Genomic DNA, 23,829 nt, shown 5'->3' with positions numbered 1-23,829 from the left:
CTGCTTCCATAAAGATTTACAGCCTTGGAAACTCTGTGGGGCAGTTCTACTCTGTCCTGTAGGGTTGCTATGCGTCAGAATTGACTTGACAGCAGTGGGTTTTAGATACTAATAAATGTTATAAAACGAAAGACTGTCTTAACGGAGACAGAAGCACTTAGACTTCGTTACACAAAGCATGTGTTATTCAAAGTCACATATTTGTGTTAGTTGTCATATTGTTATGTTATGCAAGAGCCAAACAGGCAGCTTGTGAAAAAAATTAATTCAAACTACATAAACTTAATGTCAGTCACTGATTTAATTAAAGGTACATACTTTTTGCTATTTTAAATATAATCTTTATATGATAAAAGGAATGTTACTAAAGGGCTCGCTATTATACATATTTTATTATTTATCAGAATTTGTTAGAGGGAGCAGAATAGATGATACATTTTATTAAAAGTTCTTCATGAATGAATTAATACTTCTCACATAACAGGAAAACTAGCATTTAACCTACTTTAATACTTCTCACATATCAGGAAAACTAGCATTTAACCTGCTTTTAATCATAGACCTTAAAAACCTATGGTGATGTAATGGGATAGTTTTATTTTAAAAATATGTCAAATGTATTTAAAAATTAAATAGTCACAGTTACCTTCTGTTTGTTGAATGGGGTCCTGCATAATTTTTTGGTAACATTCATATTGAGCTGTCATGATTTTATTTTTAGTAACACCCAATTGAATTAAGTTCTCTTGCTTCACTTGAGTCTCTTCTGATTCAGCTATGACAAGAATCTAAGGGATTCAAAGACAAAAGAAAAGTTCAGAATTGTGAAAATGTCTTTTTCAAGGTAGTCTGTCTCAGTGGAAAGCAGCAAGCGCAGTGATGAGTTGGACTGGTAAATCGGCTCTCTAGGAAAATCCCTGATTTGTAGTATTTGCCCATCTTCATAGTATAAATATTCTCACCACGTCCAATTTCTAGCTACCAACAAGACATCACCGATGGTGGAGTTGCAAAGTTGAATCAGCCTGTGGCAGCTGACTCCAGTACACCCTTAAATACGTGTTCTGGAATGTAGACAGAGATGTATTCAAAACTCACTTCTACTTCTTTGCTGCGTGAATGCAGGCAAGATATTTAACCTCTATAAGCCTCTACTTTCTTATTGTACAGTGGGATAAAATTGTATGAAGGTAAAAAGGGGAAGTATCTTCTGGCACACTGTCATTGCTCAAAACATTTGTTGCCATTTTTATTACCATATTTTCACAACCAAAATAATGGCAAGTTCATTTACATTGTTGGTAAATAAAAAATTGTACTGAAGGCTCATTACTAGGGGTTTTGGATAAATTATACATTTGTGCTCTTCCAATTGAGTAGCATAATTTTAAGCATCATTTCTACCTTAACTTCTGTGTGATGTTTTTTCTGTTTTCTAATGTGAGGCCTTTATAAACCTTTCTTCAAACTTATTTCTGTTTCATGTTTGCATTATTTATTTCTGTTAGCTATCTTCCATAAGCAGTTATCTTTTTACTCTTATTTTTTCCCCTCATTCTTAATTTTCTATTTTCTAACAGGAAATTGAACATGGTAAAGTGTAAATAATATTTCCTCACAGTGTGGCACCAACTCAACTTTCACCATCACCTCAATTTAATCTTAGCTCTTTCACTCTTTGGTTTTAATTTCCTAAGAAAAAATTTATACAGTGGTTGTGATACACAGTAACAAATGGAGATTTACAAAAGCAAGAAAATTAATATTAAAAAAAAGTGTAACTCCTGTTCTTAGGGAAAGTTTCTAGAATTGCATAAATTCAACATCATCTTTATTCTTACTTGAAATTCTCAGATTTACACATTGTCTCTGAATGAATGCAACAGAAACAGTCCATTTCCTTAAATTACAATAATCAGATTGGTAATCTGGTAGAGAATTATCTTTAGGAAGCTAGTGTTGGGCTGCACAGCTCATTGGCAGGCTCAATGGAGGGTGTGACCTGAAGAAACAGAAGTCTTAATTTCTTGAATTCAAGTCTGTTTACTCAATATAACATTGAAGAAGTGCAGAATTTGGACTGCTCCTAGACTTGAGAATTTTTCAAATATAAATGCTGACAGGAATGTAGCCTTGCTTTTTTTCTCACTTAGGTTTTCTTTATTTTTCTTGAGTTTCTTTGTTTGAATCTTTGTGGGGATTGCTTGGAAACACCATAGAAAAATTATTTGCTGGCACAAAGTTAGATGAAATAAGCACAGTCACTGTTTTAATTATATGAATAAAATAAAACTTTTCTATAAATAAAAATAAATTTAAATTTATAAGGTGTATGGCCTTTCCAGTATAGCAATTGTTTTTAGTAATTTTTTATCTACTCTCGACCTCTGACCCCACACTCCCAGCATATACAAGGAAAGACACGAGTGGGTGCATGAAAACACACTCATAAACACACCTGCCTCAAACTTAGCACCAGTACCTTCCAGAAAGTGGACATTTAACACATATTTGATTGAATAGATCAAGAAATTAGTTGAAACACTGTACATGGTTCTGAATTGCCTCTAAATCAATATATCTAAATCAGTAGTCAGAATCAGAGCAAAATCAGGAGAATGAAATCTGCTCCTTTAACAACCTAGATCAGAATCTACAAGTCTGGTTGGAGATATTTTCTCTATTATGTATCACTGTTATGTAGAGTCATTCCTTCCCCCCACCCCGCCCCACCCCCTGATAATTACTTTCTTTTATTAAGGCAGACTCTGTCTTGCACGTTTGTATCCATTGACCTTCTGTATTCTGACTCCCTATTGCATCACCATCCTAAAGTACCTGTTACAGAACTGAAAACATTCACTGAAAAATAAATTATAGCTGCATTGATTAAATTAAAAAATTAAGTAATTTATGCATCAGATAACTGCATGTAATTTTGTTATTAACTTTTATCCATTATAAGCATACTGGTAGTTAAAAATAGAAATAAGCACAGATAAGAAGATACATTAGAGAAATTGATGCTTACCATAAAAATAGGCGAGAGAAACAGAAAATACAAGATACACTTTTTCTCCATCATTAAAGCCAAAATGAAATTTTCTGTATAATATAAATCAAACTGCAATAGAAAATGAAAGAAATATAATTCATCAATACTTATGAAACATAGGTGGTTCTCAACAGAAAATTTCTTTTAAAACTACACGATAATTTTACTTTAAGGGTTTAGTTAGTATTCTTATGCATAAGAAATGATAAAAGCATCAGGGTTTAAAGTACTAAAGAGCTTATTTTAGTACATTTTAATTAATCTTACACAGGGGAAAGCTTCTTACATATATACTTTTAAGAAATTATAAAACATCTTGCTTTATTTGCCTTTACCAAAAATGGGATTACAGATTAAAATATCAAAATAAAGAATTCTACATAAACATAAAACCACAAATTTTGATAGATTATTATAAGGCTTTTCACTATTATCTGTAAGTATTAATTTGGTTTTTAATCTGCTGACTCCTTAATAATATAAGGGGAAAATTTTTCTCAGGTCAATTGCTTGAGAATCAACATTCATACATCATAAAAATAGCCTAATAATTTAATAGAAATTATCCTTCACTGCAGGAAACCAAGGTTTTGTTTTGTTAAATTTGGATATAAAACATTTCCTAAGTCATCTACATTATTGAAAGGATGTTTCAAGATATTGAAAATATCAAATAAAAGTATTTCTATTTAAAGATTTCTAATGTGAGATACAGTTCTGAGCTGATAAAAAATGGCCTCTACATGACAATATCCACTCGACTCTTAATTCTAAAAGATAAACATTGCTGAGATATACTGTTTATTGTTTACTCTCTGTAAGGTCCTTGAGCAACCTACTTTGACATTTATGAGATATGTGCTGTCATGGTATACCAATAAAAATATAATCTCCGTTTAACTGAATGTGTAACAAAATATTTTTCAAAGGAGACCAAAAAAAAACCTCCAATCAATGGATGTTTTCCATTGAACTATGAACCTAGATTTAATTCTGTTTAAAAACTTATCATTATTTTTGTTATAGAGCTAAGGTTACAGTAAGAATTTAAACACAGTTTTTCATATGTTGTGTTTATTGATTTCGTTACCACATGCAAGGAGACCACAGCATTATTTAGCCCATAGAATCTCTGTAATTGTTTGCCCTCACCAATGACTCACCTAGAAGCAACTTGTTTTTTTCAATTGTACAAACTTCTGAATTACGTTTTCTCTTCTATCAGGTATACTGAGTTTTTCTTAAGTGACCTTAAGAAAAATATAACCAAGAAATCAGGAAGCATTGTATTAATTTTAAATACAACTAAAAATGTAGCATTTGAAAAGAAGAAAAACAATGCATCACAGTTTCTGCAATTCAGTAATTAATGAGTTGATGTTTTACATTACATTTTACCATGAGAAAAATCTAATTATCCAATACTTACATGCGCTATTGTCTCCAGACTCAAATCACATTTTCTCTTGGGTCATGTTTGACATTGTCTTGAAGAATTTCTTAAATCCAGAGGTCATGACCTGAAATATTGATTAATGTAATAATTTAATATTATTTTAATGAGCCAAAATTATTTCCATGATAAATTGGAAATGTCAAGGTAAAAACCACTACAAAAATGGTGTTTTTATTTAAGGCATTACAATTTTTAAAATTTTGTTTCATCTATGGTACAAGAATTTGAATTACTATGTATTAATGTATTCATTAAACATAATACTTCAGTGTGAATCATAGTTATATAATGAGAGCAAAATTGTTTTAGAAATACATATAGTTTCTATGATTACAGCTTTTAAAAAAGTGATTGTGTTGTTCGCACAAAAACATTGAGTTTAAAATGTATTTATATTTTTCCTTCTTTCATAGGAATCTGAATATTTATGTCAGGCATTTTATGGAAGTATAGTTTAGGTAAATATATATACATTTTTTTAAATCTATATAATTCTAGAGTCCCTGGGTGGTGCAAACTGTTAATGCACTCAGCTGCTAACCTAAAGGTTCGAGTCTACCCAGAGGTACCTTGGAAGAAAGGCCTGGTGATCTACTCCTGAAAAATCAGTCTTTGAAAATCCTATGGAGCACAGTTCCGTGAGGATTCCCATGAGTTGGAGAGGACAGTACGGCAACCAGTTTTATGTAATTTTATAATAATTCTAGATCAAACCATAAATTTGGTTATCTAATCTCGGTGGACCTTTAATTATTATTCCCTATGAATAGAAATGCAAACCCTGGTGGCATAGTGGTTAAGAGCTAAGGCTGCTAACCAAAAGGTCAGCAGTTCAAATCCACCACGTGCTCCTTGGAAACCCTATGGGACAGTTCTACTCTGTAAGGGAGGAGCCCAGGTGGTGCAGTCGCTAAGCACTTGGCTGCTAATCCAAAGGTCAGCGACTGGAACCCACCAGCCGCTCTGTTGGGAGAAAGATGTGACAGTCTGCCTCTGTAAAGAGGACAGCCTTGGAAAACCTATGGGCAGTTCTACTTTGTCTTACAGGGTCACTATGAGTCGCAATTCGACTCCACAGCAATAGGTAATGAGTTACGAACAGAAAGAAAAAAACTAAGAATTTGCGTGTGTGTGTGTTTATATCCTAGAGTTGAAAGTAGTTACAGTTTTAATATAATTCCTAAAACTCATTTTATCATATCGATAGCGTACTTTGATTTTGTACTTGAGAATGTGAAACTAAAATAATTTAAAATTCATCATTACAGTCCTCTCTTAGATACACATTTCTTAACTAGGGGATGATACTGCACACTACAGATTTATCATGATGACTAAATGATTTTGAGTGTATTAAGGAGTTTGAACAGTTCCTGGTTTATGGTATACTCTGAGCTAAATTCTCTTTCCCATGTAATATAACTTGATGAGATGCCAATTTATCTTTATTTGTGAGAGTGGCATAAAAATGTACTCCACAGAGTATACATACAAAAAGCATTTACATCTTTATGTACAGATATTTTTATTTCATTTTAAACTAATTATTTTAAACAATATCACATTGTTTATAATTATTCATTTCACAAAACTATATCATTTGATCCATCCCTAAAAATAGGAAGATGACGTATTTTTTATTAACTATTAAAATAGAGCTGCTTTTGCAAATCACTCATTATCTAGTGCTTCACATAGTACCTGACACAAAGTAAGTGCAAGAAATTTTTGCTAAACAATGAAGAAATAAAATATTAATGATTAACATGGAATTAAGATTTATTTCTTTCTAATTGACTGCTTTTATTCTCTACAAATATATTTTCTTATAAATTTTCTTTATTATTTTTAAAATAATCACTAGTCTGTTGGATTGAATGGAGCCAGAGAGTTACACTTTAGTGTGGAAGACTATTTTATCACTAAATATATAGAAACCAATGCAGCAGATCCCTCATCTCTAAGGTTAGATAATATTTGTTACTGTTGTTTGTTGCCGTCAAGTTGACTCTGACTCAGAGTGATCGTAAGCATAACAGAACAAAACAGTGCCTGGTCCTGTGCCATCCTCATAATTGTTGGTATTTTAGAGTCAACTGTTGGCGCTATTGTGTCACTGAGGGTTTTCCTCTGGCCCTCTACCAAATATGATGTCCTTTCTAGTGCTAGCTAATATAGAGCAACTTACATTAGAAAAGTTGCAAACATATTCTAAGACAGTTAAGTTCATCAACACTTTTTTTTAGATATATTTGTTGTAATATATTGTAATAATTTTTTTAAGTTTTATTTTGTTGTTATTGTTGAAAATATACACAGCAAAACATACACCGATTCAACAGTTTCTACATGACCGTTTAGTGACATTAGTTACATTCTTTGAGCTGTGAAACCATTCTCACCCTCCTTTTCTGAGTTGTTCCTCCTTCATTAACAGAAACGCACTGCCCCCTAAGGTTCCCATCCTATCTTTTGAGTTGCTAGTGTCAATTTGATCCCATATAGATAGTTTTTAAAAGAGCATAATGCTCAAGGCAGACCTTTTCACTAGTTAAGATGAACTATTGTTCGGTTTTAAGAAGACTTCAGGGGATATTTTTGGTTCAAGGTTCAAAGATTATCTCAGGGCAGTAGTTTCAGGGGTTCATCCATCCTCCATGGCTCCAGAAGGTCTAGAGTCCATGAGAATTTAAAATGCTATTCTACATTTTACCCCTTTTGATCAGGATTCTTCTATGGAATCTCGGTTGTAATTTTGTTATAAATATTTGTTGTTTTCTGTTAGATAGACAAAATCACTATCAATAAATTTTCATTTATCTAGAATAGTTGAGAAACTGGGCAATTTAACTGAATATTTTAAGTAAATTTCAAAGAACTAGGATGCAATAAAATGACTTTTAAATTATAGCTTAATCTTCTTTGAACAACTATCTTTATCTGATCACTTATTGGAATATATTATTATTATTATTTAAATATATGTATTTCCTTTGCTGATATGGTTTCTCAAAGACAGAAACCATATCAGCTTGATTAATCTTTGCATCCTTTGTGACTGGCTGTTAATAAATGTTTGCTTTATCAATGAACAAATAAATAAATAAAATGTATCAACAAACTTTTGGAAATAATGTCACAATCAAGAACACTAATCATAACTATTAATTGTCATTTGTCTTTATTAGAAGTTTTTAGATAGTGTTTGAATCTGTACTAAGAATGAATATTGAAAAAACAAAAACAAAAAACATTGTATCAGCATGTGTCTTAGTCAGCTAGTGCTGCTGTAACAGAAATACCACAAGTGGATGGCCTTAACAAAGAGAAATTTATTTCCTCGCAGTAAAGTAGGCTAAAAGTCCAAATTCAGGGCCTCAGCTCCAGGGGAAGGCTTTCTCTCTCTGTTGGCCTTCTCTTCACTGTTCCTCTGGACTAAGAGCTTCTCTGCGCAGGGACCCTGGGTTCAAAGGGCACGCTCTGTTCCTGGCACTGCTTTCTTGGTGGTATGAGGTCCCCAACTCTCTGCTTCCTTCCCTTTCCTTTTATCTCTTGCGAGATTAGAAGGTGGTGCAAGCTACACCCCAGGGAAACTCCCTTTACATTGGATCAGGGATGTGACCTGGGTAAGGATGGTGTTACAATCCCACCTTAATCCTCTTTAACATACAATTACAATCACAAAATGAAGGCCAACAACACAATACTGGGAATCATGGCCTAGACAAATTGATATAAACATTTTTTGGGGGAACATAATTCAATCCATGAGAGCATGTTTATTTTCTTACCAAATAAAGTCCTAAAGACTATTTCAGTTATTCAAGTTACATGATTGTTGAATGTTGAATAAACAGTAGTTTACTGTATTAAATTTGGAGGCATAAAGGCTAAGCCAAATTTAAAACATTGGTAGTTCATATTTAAAACATTAGGAACTCATATATTTCTGTATTAAAGTATATATATTTAAATATCCAAATAAAAATGTAAAGGAGTATTATTGTATTTGGAGATCAGATAGGTTTTACGAAACAATACTTGGATGACTTACATATGAGTCAAGATTAAATTACCCTTAATATGTATATGGACTCAAAAAATTGAAGGGGAAAGTGTTTCAAAACATATTTGGAGTTTTCCCAAACCCAACATACTTGAAAAACATTTCACCTTGCTTATCTAATATGCTTGAAAATCAGAGTTGCAGAAGTATCTTGGTAAAATATCTCTTAAAAAAAAAAAAAACTATATCAGTCAGATAGCAATAATTTAAGAGGATTTTATTCAACTCACAAAATATTTATCATTGCAAATAATTTCACTTTTGTTACTTTCCTTCTCCACCCTATTTCCTAGTAAGCTGGACAATGTGCTACTAGGAGCAAGGTTATATTTTGTCTTGTGTACATAAGTAGCACTCCTAATCAAGGGGGCAGTACTATGGCTCCTGGGTTTATCAAGAATGGGGCAGCAAGTTTGGGAAGCAGCCTTGGAAACCACATGGTAGAAACCTGCCCATTCCATAAAATTTTAGCAACGCCATTTTATGTAGTGATCCACTTCCCTTGAGTCATCTACACTACAAAGGACCTATCCAAGTTTCCCTACCAGTAGACACTCGTGGCACATTGTAGTTACGGAGGAATTACCCCTTTTACCAAGTTCTCTAAGTCATTAATGAAGGAGTCATGACTGGGCATGTGGGGAACGCCATTGCAGATACATCTACAGGTCAACTTAGATTGAGTCTGGTATTGTTAGATGGAATGGCAAGATCATTCTCAGAAGTATGTTTAATTGTAATCTTTGGTTTAGCTCATTGGTTCTTTGCATACTGCCTCTAATGGGTTCATTCAGCAATTTGTTCCTTCTTTTGAGTTTAGGTTACTCCAAGTTTATCTTTGCTAAAAATACATTTAACAGACAAAAGCTGTTAGGCAATTTATTGGATATCTCTTTAAAAATTATTTAATGACAATGAGCTGCAAGTTGCCTCTTGAAATATAGTCGTTCCATTCAATTTTGGGGAGAGACCGAGTAAATAAAGAGGTCCAGTTAAGTGATTAGGTCTGCCAACGGATTTTTCCAAGTGTGATTAGGTTTGTTTAGCTGAAAAAGGATTTCTTAAAAACTGGGAAAGCTCTAATTTATATTCTTAAGTGAATTTGTAATCACAGTTGTACTAATAGAAGTTACTTGCGTTTTCTATTTCTGGCTTCTAACCTCAATAGTACTACTATTCTCACGTCTTAAAACTGAACAGAGTGGAATATTTGTTTCTGCTGCTAAAAACAAGGTAATTGTCTTTACTGCATCTATAGAATAGAAATTAGCTTATTATATGAATATTCTCTATGCTTCTTGCCCAATGAATCTTTAACATAAAAGAGAAAATGATGTATTTCATTAAGAAAGGACTTGGAAAAATGGAGATTGTCTTAGAACTTCAAATACCTTTTGAAATATAGCAGCCTAGTCACTCAGGCCTTTATGTAACTTATTCTGATTTCATTTCTTAAAATCACCCCAGGTCAATTTTTTTTCCCCATGGATCTACATTTCTAAATCCACACATGTTAAGAGGACAACATTCTTGGCTTACTGTAGCATAAAAGCATATTTTATTGTAGATCAAAATTATAAATCAGTCTGACTTAATCAATATGAACTTTTAAATCAGAACACAAAAAAACATGAATCCTGTAAATGCATACTAGTGGCTTGCAAACCTACTTTTTATTTTCTCAAATTTTTATTATTCTTATACAAATTTTCCATGAATTTATTTTTCTTTGTAATAATTCTTATTTTCAGTTGAGTCTCATCCTCATAACGTCTATGATCACTCCAAGATTAAGGGGAAAAAAAAAAAAACTTTGTCTTCCATGCCTCCATTTCCAAAATATTTTAGATTTTTATAGGCCCTGAGCCATATTCTTTTCTCTATTGATTTATCTAGTAACTATAAGGTTGGCTAACAGAAGTATTTCCCACACATATCTAATTTGCCATTAACTATCCTGAACCTTTGTGTGAGCAAAGCTAGGCTGTTTGCTAAGTCCTCGCCTTCCATTACTTATGGCATATTAACAAATGAATAAGGAACAGATTATTTCTCTTGAATCAAAACAAGGAATAAGCACTTTTCTCTAATTTTAATATTTCACACCTGTATGACAAATGGAAACTTTCTGTTATTCAACATTATGTAGAATAGATTGTGTCATTGAGAAAAACTCAGAGAATGGATTCGGTTACTTCAGTAACTAACGTTTAAAAAGCACAAGACACATTTCTGCTTTGCTTATTCAATTATTCTGCCTAACTGTCCAATTTTCTCATTTCACTTTACTTTATTCACCAAGTACTTTAATATTTTTTATCATACAGTTTCTTCTTTTAATCTTAGTTCTTTTCCTAAATGATGTACTGATATTTTGTTGGTTTTTACTTACATGAGTAAATGGTTTGACAGCTCAGTCTGGCAAGGTACTATTCTGGAAAGGTACCAAAATAAGAACCACATATATGTCTCATTTTAAAACACTTGAAAATACATTTTAAATTAAGAAATACTTCCAGAAATTCAATTGGTCATCTTACTATATGTATTGAACATGTACTTTCACCTAGTTTTGTAAGAAGATAGAAAATCAAAGACAAAGTTTCTGTCCTCAGTGAAAATATTTATCAGGTTGGAGAGCAATAATCTTTTTCTTATTTTAGAAGGTTAGTTCATTGCTTTGTAACGCAGCCTATAGAATTTATTCATAAGGTTTTAAAGAGGGATGATTTCACCAACATTTAAGACATGAAGTTAGTAATTCTAAGCCTGAGTCTTAACTCTGTCATTCACTGAACTTGGGCAAGTTATATACCTTCCCAAATGTCCTCATTTTAAAACTCAGGATTAGGATAAGATAAATTCGAGCCTTGAGTAGAATTCAAAATTTGTATAAAAAGAAAACAACGGGTGGTAAATAGTAACAGATTTTGTTAAAAGTAGTCTAAACCTAAAATATCCTTGAAACCAAGTTTCTCCTGACACTATTTTTTTCTGGGTCAAGAATACTTTCTCTACATTTCCTCACTAATAGCCCAAAGGAGTTTGTGTTTGAATCTCAGACAGTGAAATTGTGGACCATTTGACTAGATTAATTTTATTTTTTTAGACGGAAATTCAGGGAAAAGTATCCAGATTCTCCCCTCCCCCCAACCAAAAAAAAAAAAAAAACACTTACGTTGATTTTAACCCTTCATATCCTGTCTCCTTTTAGGATGGCTATTCTTACTTTTGAAAGGCCATTTGGGGAAAGTTTAGTTCTCCCTTCTCCATTCCAGAAAGCCCACATTAGAAAAGCAAACATACTTTTTCAGAAGCCTCTTTGCCAGACTTTGCAGAATGGAATCTGATAAGTACATCTAGCCTAGGCTAAACTTAGGGACATCGCTCTTTGAATAGCTCTGATGCTTCTGGGACTAGAAACTCACAGTTTCTGAATTTTTGATATGCTGGAATTTTATCTTCTTTGGATTTAACAGAAAATAATCTAGCTAAAATCTTTTTTTTTAAGTACAGAGTGATAAAAATGTCAGGACATGCTAAGAAATGATTCATATTCAACAATGCATAAACCCAACCAGGTAATCAATGCAGTAATAAGAGAGAATATTATTATTTAATTCATCAAAATCCTATGGGTGAACTAGTGTATCTGATAGTCAACTTTAAAGTCAATTAAAATTCTTGTAAAACCTCCCAGAAAGTATTTTATTTTCAAAGAGATAATTGAATTTAATTATAATAACTATTAGATTCCACAAGCCATGAAAACATATATTATTAATATCATCCCATTGACTAATATATAAAGTTTTCCTTTTTCCAAGTCTTGAAATTAAGGAAGTAACATCCAACTCGTATTTAATATTAGCATAATAGAAGGACAATACCTGATACTGGATACTGATAAAGGCAGCTATTGTACTGGTTACAAATACAAATTAGACTTCCTGGTTTTAAAAACCCAACTCAGCTGCACATTATAGTAAGTTAATTACTCCCATAATCACAGTTTTCTCATCTGCAAAATAGTTCCTAAACAAAAAGGCTGTTGTGAAATAACTGCCCCATAGAGTTTCCAAGGAGCGGCTGGTGGATTTGAACTGCAGACATTTGGTTAGTAGCCTATCACCTAACCATTGTGCCACCAGGGCTTCCAAAATGAGATAATGTACATAAACTTCTAGAACTCAACAAATGTTAGCTGTTATTATTATAATAGAGGAGCCCTAGTAATTTTAGAAATATGAGTAAACCTATACAGGCTTTAGGAGCCCTGGTGGTGCAATGGTTAAGCACTTGGCTGCTAAGCGATAGGTTGGCAGTTGGAACCCACCCAGTGGCTTCTTGGGAGAAAGCCTCTCCTATAAAGATTACAGCCTAGAAAACCCTAAGAGGCGGTGCTGTTCTGTCACATGGGGTTGCTATGTGTCGAAATAAACTCGACCTCAACCTAATAACAACAACAATATACAAGTTTTACTTTATTTGCAAATTTCAATAGCATTGTAAGAGAAAATTAACCCTATATTTCAAGGTGGTTGTCATATGCATCTTGAGTTTTTTATCATCTGCAGAAATAATATGATTGGTTTTTACTGTCATTTAAGTCAGTGACAAAAATATTAAATAAAGCCAGTGGTGGCAAATATATTTCTAGATGTGATGTCAATCTAATCAATATAGCTGCACATTTCTTAATACTGACCCTATATAAACTAAAACTCTAGCAATTTTTTTGTAAATATTGTAATCAAATAGTCATATCTTGAAGAGTATAACATGCTAATCCAATTAAAAACAATATAAAACCTGCTAAATTTTACATTAAGTTGTCTGTTGCTATGAGTCAGAATTGACTTGACAGCAATGCGTTTGGTTTGGTTTTATAATAGTCTTTATTAACAGTGCATTGGATCAATCTGTCATCTATCTATCTATCTGTCTATCTATCTATCTATCTACCAATCTACCTATCTATATATCTATCACTCTATGCTTACTTGCTTATGTAAGGAACATTACAGGTTGAATAGTTGAATAACTATAACAAGAGATAATTTTGTGATTAAATTTGGAACTTCATGTTTGAAGTACTTAATCATGAGAATAATTTTTCTACTGTGGGCATAATTAGTCATTTTCCGGTGATTTTGGTCACTCTGATTTTATTTGAAGGAGGCAATTAGTAAAAGGTGGAGGGAGCCTGAAAAAAATGCTTTGAACCTGATGGAACATTCTCTCTCCAGGAGATCTAATATGGAAAGAATTAATTGCTCAAAGAGCACAGAAACAAAACACATCCTTCCAGCTCTTTGCACTAAGAGCTTTACACCTATTTCCCTTCCGCAAAGTCAGAAGCCAACTTCTATGAACATGATTTCTTCCATCAACAATAAATTTAGAAAATATACAATTCTGCTGGAATTTTTAATTTACGTTACATAGTTGTACATCATCAAAGTTATATGGAGCTTTCCAATATTTCTCAAAATAAAATTTCTACAACACCTACTAACATTTCTCAACACTTGGTGTGCACTGAAACTCTCTGATTTTGTCTGTCTAGCACAGTTTCTTTCTTTTTTCTTTTGGTAAAATGAACCTCTCTGTCCTATAAAGACAATGGGAGCAAGTATATTTCCACATATGATGTCAATCTAGTCAATATAGCTCTACATTTCCTAATACTGAGCCTATATAAACTAAAAATCAAACCTGTTGCCACTGAGTTGACTCCAACTCATAGCGACCCTGTTTATAAACTAAAGCTCTAGCAAATGTTCACATGCAAAATAAAACACATTGACCAGAAAACCTGCCTGGCTTATATGGATGTAAACTCTGAACTATTTCTTCAATTTGAAGCATCTTTTCATGTTCAACCTCCTCCCACTACCCTAAAAAAAAAAAAAAAAAGCCCTCTATTTTACATGTTTGGAACTGTTTTGATAAGTAAGGAAAAGTACAGTTGTCTTGAAATTTGCTTTCAGAACCTATTTTTCGATTCATTCATGAAAATATTACATTTTCTTTGAGGAATACATTTTAGTTTCTAAAAAATAACCATATACATAGTTGAGGCAAAATATCTAGTTAAATACTTACAAAATTTTCCTTAGTTTTAAGTAGTATCTATATTTGTTTTTTTCTCTTATCAGTGATTTTTCAAAAAAATTCTACAGCCTTTTATATCATCTTCTTGTAAAAATCTAAAACTGACCATTTATATAAAAATGTAGATTTTTTTATTTCATTTATAAAATATTTTAATTGTGCTATTACAAACAATAACTACAAAAATACAGAAAGATTAGTAAGAAAGACTAGAGAAACTATTGAACCTTCATTCATTCTGGGAAAGTAACGTAGGTTAAACATTTTATATCCCAATTATTTCTCTTCTATGGAGTTATTACTAGGTAGAAGTAAAGGAAGAAAGGAAAGAAGAAAGGAAGAGAAGGAGGGAGGGAGGAAGGAAGAAAGGAAAAAAAGAAGGAAGGAGAAAGAGCAATGTATGTGTCTCAGTGAAATGCACATTTTATTTTAAATTAACATTCCATTCCATTATTTTTATAAAAAAGCAAACAAATGTAGATAAAATTGAAATTTGTTTCTCTACAGCTTCTTCATGGTTCTTACAACCATTAACCATAATTCCATCTTAGAAGTTTTTAATATATTCATTCATTTGTTCATTTATTTAAACATATTTATTTAGGAACTAATATATTCCAAAACTTTATAATTTCTGCTCTCAGAAATATTCAAACCTTGTAGGGAAAAGTGTTGTTGTGGTATGTCATCGAGTCAATTCTGACTCATAGCGACCCTATAGGACAGAGTAGAATGGCCCCACGGGGTTTCGTAGGCTGTAATCTTTATGGGAGCAGACTGCCACATCTTTCCCCCATGGAGTGGCTGGTGGGTTCAAACTGCTGACCTTATGGTTAACAGCTGAGCACTTAACCATTGTGTCACCAGGGCTCCTTAGGGGAATATACCAAAAAAACCAAATCTGTTGCCGTGGAGTCCATTCTGACTCATAACGACCCTATAGGACAGAGTAGAATTGCCCCGAAGGGTTTCCAAAGAGCGACTGGTGGATTAGACCTGTCGACCATTTGGTTAGCAGCCATAGTTCACCGCAGCTCTTAACAACTGTGCCACCAGGGCCCCTAGGGGAATATATACATGTACAAATATAGATAATAAAGTGTTATAGGTAGTCAATAAATAATATTTTAGTGTCTAATTAAAAATTGCATTTTACATAGGAATTTATGTGTGAGAGAGAGAGAGACAGAGAAAAGGAGATATCTACATAGACAATATGACACTCAGAGTTTCGAGAAACCAATAATTTGGAAGTGTCAGGTGCTTGAGGGATGCGCATTGCATGAGGGATGCAGGTTGCTCTGTCCAGGAAGATAAATAAGCAAATTAGAGACAATCTCTTCTATCATATTGAGCAATTTCGATTTGATGCTCTAGAATAGAGATTTTCATTTTGGATGCCCAGTGTGATTGAGGAGTAGTGGCAGCTAGGACTGCTGTACTGAGCAGTGTTAAAATTGAGTCTAGGCTTGGTGAGAAAGAGTAACCTGTTGCACTAACAGTGTCTGCCATGGGCACCCTCTTGAAGACGGATGACATATATTCCACATATTTGCTAAGCCTGCTACAAAAATGGATTAATAACTGTGGGAGAATAAACCATTATAGCAATATGAGAAGATACTCATTTTCAAAGGTAGGAGGATGAATTCAAAGATGGTGGCAAGGGCAGTTGTAGAGAGGCCATTTAGAAGTTACTTCAGTGAGGTAAGCAAGTAATCATAAGGGCTGAAACTAAGAAAAAAGTAGTAATTGGGATGGAGAAGAATATTTAAAAGTAAGAGATATTAAAAAGATTTAATCTATAAGAATCTGAGAAATGAATGAGTGTAAGAGTCCTAAGTAGATTCACCAAATTTGAACCTGGGTATCTGGATAGAGGTTCCAATCACTAATACAGAGAATGCAGAAGAAAAGTAATGGTGGGAAAATATCTGAGTAAGTTCAGATATTTTGAAGAAGAAAGCGTCTAGCAGTGCTGTCTGCATAGTTATGGAAATCAGCAAAGGGAGAACCGGAAATAGAAATTTCACAATCATCATCATATAATGGAATTGTAGTTAAAGTATGGTGATGTTTTGTCCAGAAGAATTGTCTATAATGGGAAGAGAGTTAGAGTGTATTCTCAGAGATGTGTATATGAGTCAAATTAGAGCACATTTCAGTACTTTCGTGTTGCAGGGATTCAAAGGAAGAATTAAAGTTGGCAGAGGACAAAAGGTAGGGCTTTCTGTGGACAAGGAGCTGGACATACAAAGGCCTAAGTACAGAAAGAGCAAGTCTTGTGTGAGTAAAGGTAAAGATACAGTCTGTGAGGAACTTGAGATTCCTTGGGGATATCATGAGTGGAAAACTGAATATGTGACTTGAAGCATTGGCGAGACACGCAAACCTCATGATGCACTCTGTGAACTGTTTTAATTTTGCACATACCAAACACAGCTTATTTTTAATTATTTACTCCTGTCACTAAGTCTGGGTTGTAATTTAAAAATAGATTTTCCAGTGCAAAAGAAGTTGCACAGGAAGAAGGTCCTTACTGAATTAAGCTTTGCTTAAGTGAGAACTGCTGCTTAAGAACAACACGTTCCCTGTGAAAAAAGATGGCAAATCCATTTCACTGGGGCTAACCTTTATGGAGAGCTATTATCAACTCAATTGTATGTTTTTTCCTGTTTCACAAACATGTTCCCAAAAGACTTTTAAAATAGCTTTCTTTCCTGCTAAATTGTTGTGCCAAGCACTTTTTCTGATTCTCAGGCTTCACTGGACCAGGATGTGTTAAAGAAGAAATGCCCTGTCACGCCTGACACGGTTTAATAGGCCTTAACAACAACAATAAAACATTTTTCTACCCTGACTGCCCCCCTTCACTAACGCCTAAAGCAGTGCATTTTCATCAAAATACAAAATACTATGAAGAAACAAAAGAAGCAACAACTTGGAAGAAAAAATGTCACCATTTTAAATCAAGACATCTAATAAAAAGTGTCCCCCAAAGTAGACTTATTTAATTTTTTCTAATAAAGAGAAGCATCACTATTTTTTTAGAACTGTTTCTAGAAGTTAGAACTGTTTTTTAGTAAGTTAAAATAACCTAGGAGAAAATAACCAAAATAGTCATATAGAATGGTTCCCGAGGTACCTAATAAGTCAATCTTTTCTGGCAGGAAAGAAAATAACCACAACATCCTAAAAGTCTGCCCAGTTCGTATGAAGACTAATCCCATGCATTGTTGGGGCCCCTTTTTCAAATTGCCATTTGGTTGCAGTACGATGTCTGCCTGCCTTTCCACTGAAGAGTATTTCCTCGCCAAAACTGTTTCTGAGCAGCAATAACAATGGCAATCTCCAAAGGAAAAAAAAAAAGATGAAAGTCAGTGAAAGATAAACAAGGCCTGACGGATGCTTAGGTGAAGGCTAGGGCTGGAAAAATCACATGTGGCTTTCTGGGGCAGGAGTCAATCTGGCTATCAACAGAATGCTGCCTTTGGCAGGAGATAACAACCATTAAAAAAATAACAAGTAGGAGACTTGAAATGGAAAAAAAAAGTTAGAAAAACAGGAGAAAGCGAGATGCAGGGCACAGAGCACAAGTTTTCTGTTTTGTTTCATTTTTTAAAAATATTTTATTGTGTTTCAGGTGAAAGTTTACACAGCAAATTAGATTCTCATTCAACAATTCATACACAAATTGTTCCATGACTTTGGTTACAGTCGCTGCAATGTGTCAGCACTCTCACCATTCCCACCCTGCCTGCCCCATTTCCATCCATCCAGCTTCCCTGCCCCTTCTTGACTTCTCATCTTTGCTTTTGGGTAAATGCTGACCATTTGGTGTCGTATAGATGATTGTTTAAAGGAGCACATTCCTCATGGCTGTTACTGTTTATTTTATAGGCCAATCTATTATTTGGCTGAAAGGTGACCTACGGGAGTAGCTTTGTTTCAGGTTAAAAGAGTATCTTAGTGATAGTCTTAGGGGTAAATTTGTTTTTTTTTTATAAATTTGAGTTTTGTTCTATGTTTTTCTCCCGTTCTAACTGGGACCTTCTATCCTGTCCCTGATCAGAATGGTCGGTGGTAGCTCGGCACCATCTAGTTCTTCTGGTCTCAGGCTAGAAGAGGCTGTGGTTCACATGGGCCATTAGTCCAATGAACTAATTTCTCCCTTGACTCTTTGGTTTCCTTCACTCTCGTTTGCTTCAGAAAGGAAGAGACCAATAGTTGTATTTCAGATGGCTGCTCACAAGCTTTTAAGATCCCAGGTACTACTCACCAAAGAGCACAGGTTTTTAAATCAGACAGCCATGGTATTTACTATCTAAGAATGTTGTCAGAAATCTAATCTGCAACCTTTACCTTGGTTTCTTTAGCTGTGAGATGCTGATAATGCATGTATCATAAGTATATCGTGGGGTTAAATAAAATAACCTGTATAAATCACATATCACAGTGTCTGGGATGTGATAAGGATTTAATAAGTGATGGTCTCTCTTTCCGTGGATTAGGAAGGGAATGCCTTGGTTTGCCTTCATTACTGTCAGCTACAGGACTTATAATAATTTTGAGTAAAATTATATGTGCACATTTAACAATGCCAGCTTTCCCAGTTGAATATAAAGAAAGACTTTGTCAGCAGAAGTTGTTGAGATTTAACATATTCAAGGATGAGTGAGGATGATCACTGTCTCCAAACTGTACTTGTTATCAAAACTGCTTCACTTTGTACACATAACCCTGGTGACTCCTGCTTGGTTAGGAGTTGCCTTTTTTAAAAAATACATTAGCCCTCTCGTCTGTTGTTGTGTGCTGTTGAGTCGATTCCTACTCAACATGACCCTAAAGAACAGAGTAGAACTGTCCTGTTGGGTTTCCTAGGCTGCAATCTTTACAAGAGCAGATTGCCAGGTCTTTTCTCATGCGGAGCAGCTGGTGGGTTCAAAACTCCAACCTTTCAGTTAGGAGCCCCGCGCTTTAACCATTGTCCATTAGGGCTCCTTCCCGCTAGGAAGCGTAATAAAGACCAGAGCTCCTCTCTCAACTTTTCTTTAGATCCTGAGGTGAGGTGTTTTATGCTTTGTCACAAACATAGACTCTAAAGAAAATTCTGCATTTGCTTATCAACTCTTGGCTTTTATTTGCTTAATTCCTGGGTGAAGAAAAAAATTGGTGATACTTCAAGCATCAGATACATTATCCAGAAATAGCAGAGGAGTATTAGGTAGAGATAGCATAGAAGCCAACGGTGCAAGAAGAAAGAAAAGTCTGTGGTTGTGTAGTTTTGAGGAAGAGCTGCTCTGTTACTGAGAGATATTTAGGATGCAAGAGCTGAGAAAAGAACTTTAAGATAATTTGCTCTTATAAAAGTATTCCTGTTTGGACTATTTAAGGTGTGTGTGCGCGTTTTAATTATTTTGAACAACTTAGTGTGTTTTTTTAATATGGGGCCATGAAGCATCTGGGCTTTATCACATTCTTAGTACAAATTCTCACATTTCAGAAAACCTACCATTAAAATTTTAGTAAAAGAAAAATAAGTAATTTAATCATTGTATAGTGTCGTGCAGTGGTTAAGTGCTAGGGCTGTTAATCAAACCATCAGCAGTTCAAATCCACCAGTCGCTCCTTGGAAACGCTATGGGGCACTTCTACTCTGCCCTATAGGGTCGCTATGAGTTGGAATTAACTTGACCTCAACCAACTTGTTTGTTTGTTTTTTGGATAGTGCAGTGAAATGGTTATACTCCAGTGATAACTAAAGAATAGCTAGATTTAAAATGTGGTTTTTATTCCATACTGTCTTCCTTTATGCTCTATATAACCATTCTCACTGGGTCGATTCCAACTCATAGTGACCCTGTAGGACAGAGTAGAATTGCCCCACAGGGTTCCCAAGGCTGTAATCTTTATGGAAACAGACTGCCACATCTTTCTCCTGCAGCAGAGCTGCTTATGGGTTCGAACTGCTGACCTTTCAGTTAGCAACTGAGTGCTTAGCCACTGCACCACCAGGACTCTACATAGTAAGTAATTAGCACTACTTTTCATGGAAATATAGAATTTACTTTTTCATAAAAAGTAAGTAGCAATCACACTTTAAAAAGAGCACAAATAAATTCATTCAGAGCACATAAAATGTTCACAATTACTCTTGGTTGTTAAAGGTCTAAAGTCTTTTCCTTCTCTCATCAAATGTTCCTGTCCACCCCCCCCAACCCCCCTCAGTTTCTACCAAGACTTTAGCAGTCCCTGTGAGCGCTTTGTGAAGGGATGTTTTACATGTGAATGCCTTTAATTGACTCTGTTTACCAAATAATGATGGATAATAGCCTTGATCCCCCTGGGAAAGTGTTTACAACCCTAAGTCCTTTTTTCTCTCCTGTGGGTCAGCTTTTCAAAACTTACTTGTTTTGATTCAGAGAATAACCTTAGTAGAAAGTCAGGATTTTTTCTCTTGACCAATAAAGGAGATATTATTGTGAGCTAAGCATCTGTCAGAAAATAAGCTTTTTTTTTTTCCTTTCTAAAGGAGTAGGCTCAAATAGGAGTCTCTGAGTGGCATAAACAGTTACACACTCTACCACTACTAATAGTAAAGATTGGTGATTCCAACCTATCCAGAGTCACCTCAGAAGCTTTCAAAAGGTCACAGCCTTGAAAACCCCATGGAAGGTAGTTCCACTGTGCTTGTGGTCACCATGAGTCAGAATCGACTCCACTGCAACTGGTAAAAACTGGTAGGTTCAATTTTAAGTGAAAGAGACTTAGTCATTAATATTTGACCTGATAGTAATATAAGCTGAGTGCAGTGATTACATAAAACCAATAAAAACAGCAACAGTCTACAATATAATCTAAAAAGTCAAATTATTGAATGATGGTTTGTACTCTAGAAAAGTTTAACTGTATTCTTGCATTTAACAAATGCTTATTGAGCTCCTAGAATGTGCCTGACATTTGGCTATGTGCTAGAAAAATAATAGTGAATAAATGGAGATTAGATGCAGATCCTTGTAAAATTATAATAGAGAAGATGAATATTAATCAAATAATCATATGAATAAACTTAACGTTACAAATGAAGACAAGTCCTATGAAGGAAGAAGCACTTTAACACATCGAGAACATTTTAACACAGACTTAATCAGGAGGATTAGAGGTATCTGAAGTTTGTTTAACCAGGCAAAGATGGAAAGAAGTGGATTGAGGTATGGGGAAAGCATGTACAAATGTCTCCTGTCAGAAGAGCACAGAGGACAGAGGGCAAGGGAGAGAGTAGTATGAGATAAGACTGGAGAAGCAGGCAGGGGCAACAGTAAGCAGGCTTTATACAACTCTTAAAGGCTTTGGCCTTTATCCTATAACACTGGTAAACCTGTTTCCAGTAGTTGGCTGATTAGAAAGATTTGGTTTAGTGCTGGGGAGCAAAAGTCAGATGGAAGTGGGTTAAGGAGTGAAGGAAGAAAACAATGAGAATATAAAATTATTTTAAGAAGTTTGATGGTAAAGGAAGAAGAGAATAGAATAGTGGTAGATATGGGAGAATCTGTAGAGGGAAGAGTTTCGTTTTTAGATGATAGTGACCGGAGTTTGTTTAAATATTAATGGGAGGATCGATTTTGGTAGAAGAATTTGAATATATATGAGACATCAGGGATATGAAAATTCCTGGGAAACTGGAGGAAACAGGATGCAAAGCAGCACTGGCAATCCAGTTTAGAAAATAGAAGAGATACCTACTCTACTAAAGGTTGAGAAAGAAAAAAACAGTGTTACTTCCAATAAGTTTAAGTTGTTGTTAATTGCCATGGAGTTGGTGGCTCAAGGCAACCTTATGTATAACACAATAAAATGTTATCCTATTCTGTGCCATCTTGATCATTGCTATATTTGAGTCCATTTGTTTTTGCTGTTGTGTCAGTCCATCTCATTGAGAATTTTCCTCATATCCACCAGCTGCTCCTTGGAAACCCTATGGGGCAGTTCTACTCTGTCCTATAGGGTCGCTAAGAGACTCAACTCGACGGCAACAGGTTTGTTTTTTTTCTGTTTGTTTGTTTCTACTTTAACAAACATGACGTCTTTTCTAGTGATTGGTCTTTCCTGATGATATGTCCAAAGTAAGTGAAATCAAAGTCTTGACATCCTTGGTTCAAAGGAACCATTCTGGTAGTATTTCTTCTAAGACTGATTGGTTCGATCTTTTGGCAGCCCATGGTATATTCAGTATTCTTTGCCAATACCACAATTCAAATGCATCATTTCTTCTTTTAGTCTTCCTTTTTCATTACCCAACTTTTCCATGCGTATAAGGCAATCAAAAAGACCATAGGTTGGGTCAGACCCGCCTTAGTCATCAAATGCTTTTTAAGATTTTGAAGAGGCCTTTTGCAGCAGATTTGCCTAATGCAGTGTATCCTTTGATTTCTTAAATGGTGCTTCAATTCATTGTCTTAGTTATCTAGTGCTGCTATAACAGAAATACCACAAGTGGGTCGCTTTAACAAACAAAAATTTATTGTCTCACATTCAGGAAGCTAGAAGTCTTAATTAAGGGCGACGACTCTACAGGAAGGCTTTCTCGCTCTGTCGGCTCTGGAGGAAGGTCCTTGTCTATTTTCAGCTTCTGTTCTTCGGAGATCTTCCTGTGGCTTGGCATCTATCTTAGCCCTATCTCTGCTTGCTTGCTTACTTGCTTGCTCTATCAGCTCTTTTATATCACAAAAAAAGATTGATTTAAGACACACCCTATATTAACACTGCCTTCTTAACATAACAAAGAAAAGCCATTTTCAAATGAGATTATAACCACAAGTATAGGGGTTAGGATTTAGGACACATATTTTGGGGGATGCAATTCAATCCATAACAGACATTGATTGTTGATCTAAGTATAATGAAATCACTGACAACTTCATTTTCTTCCTCATTTATCATGATGTTGTTTATCTGTCCAGTTGTAAAGATTTTTATTTTCTTCATGTTCCGGTGTAATAAGCACTCAATAAATCTTAGTTAATATGATTATGGTGCAAATTTAATATTGACTGTTATTAATTATTGTCACCCAGCAGGAAGAATGGAAAGCATCATATCTAAATTTGAACATTAGCATAGCAAATATTTTGTTTA

The 23,829-nt window shown here is 34.4% G+C and overlaps 1 protein-coding gene across 1 annotated transcript in view; it reads right to left on the bottom strand.

Annotated features, from left to right (window-relative positions):
• Nucleotides 1-23,829, bottom strand: part of CALCRL (calcitonin receptor like receptor) — a 116,175-nt gene that overhangs the window by 54,351 nt on the left and 37,995 nt on the right. The window contains exons 3-6 of the mRNA XM_004385595.2: nucleotides 4,485-4,575; nucleotides 4,219-4,305; nucleotides 3,032-3,124; nucleotides 647-788 (exon numbers count right to left, since the gene is read on the bottom strand). Coding sequence (XP_004385652.1) covers nucleotides 647-788; nucleotides 3,032-3,085 — 196 coding nt within the window. The 5' untranslated portion in view covers nucleotides 3,086-3,124; nucleotides 4,219-4,305; nucleotides 4,485-4,575. The remainder of the gene's footprint in view (nucleotides 1-646; nucleotides 789-3,031; nucleotides 3,125-4,218; nucleotides 4,306-4,484; nucleotides 4,576-23,829) is intronic.

The sequence above is a fragment of the Trichechus manatus genome, unplaced genomic scaffold (genome assembly GCF_000243295.1).
Source record: "Trichechus manatus latirostris isolate Lorelei unplaced genomic scaffold, TriManLat1.0 scaffold00142, whole genome shotgun sequence".
NCBI classification, from domain to species: domain Eukaryota; kingdom Metazoa; phylum Chordata; class Mammalia; order Sirenia; family Trichechidae; genus Trichechus; species Trichechus manatus.
The sequence above is the reverse complement of the archived record's forward strand: the minus strand, read 5'-3'. Positions and strand labels throughout refer to the sequence as shown.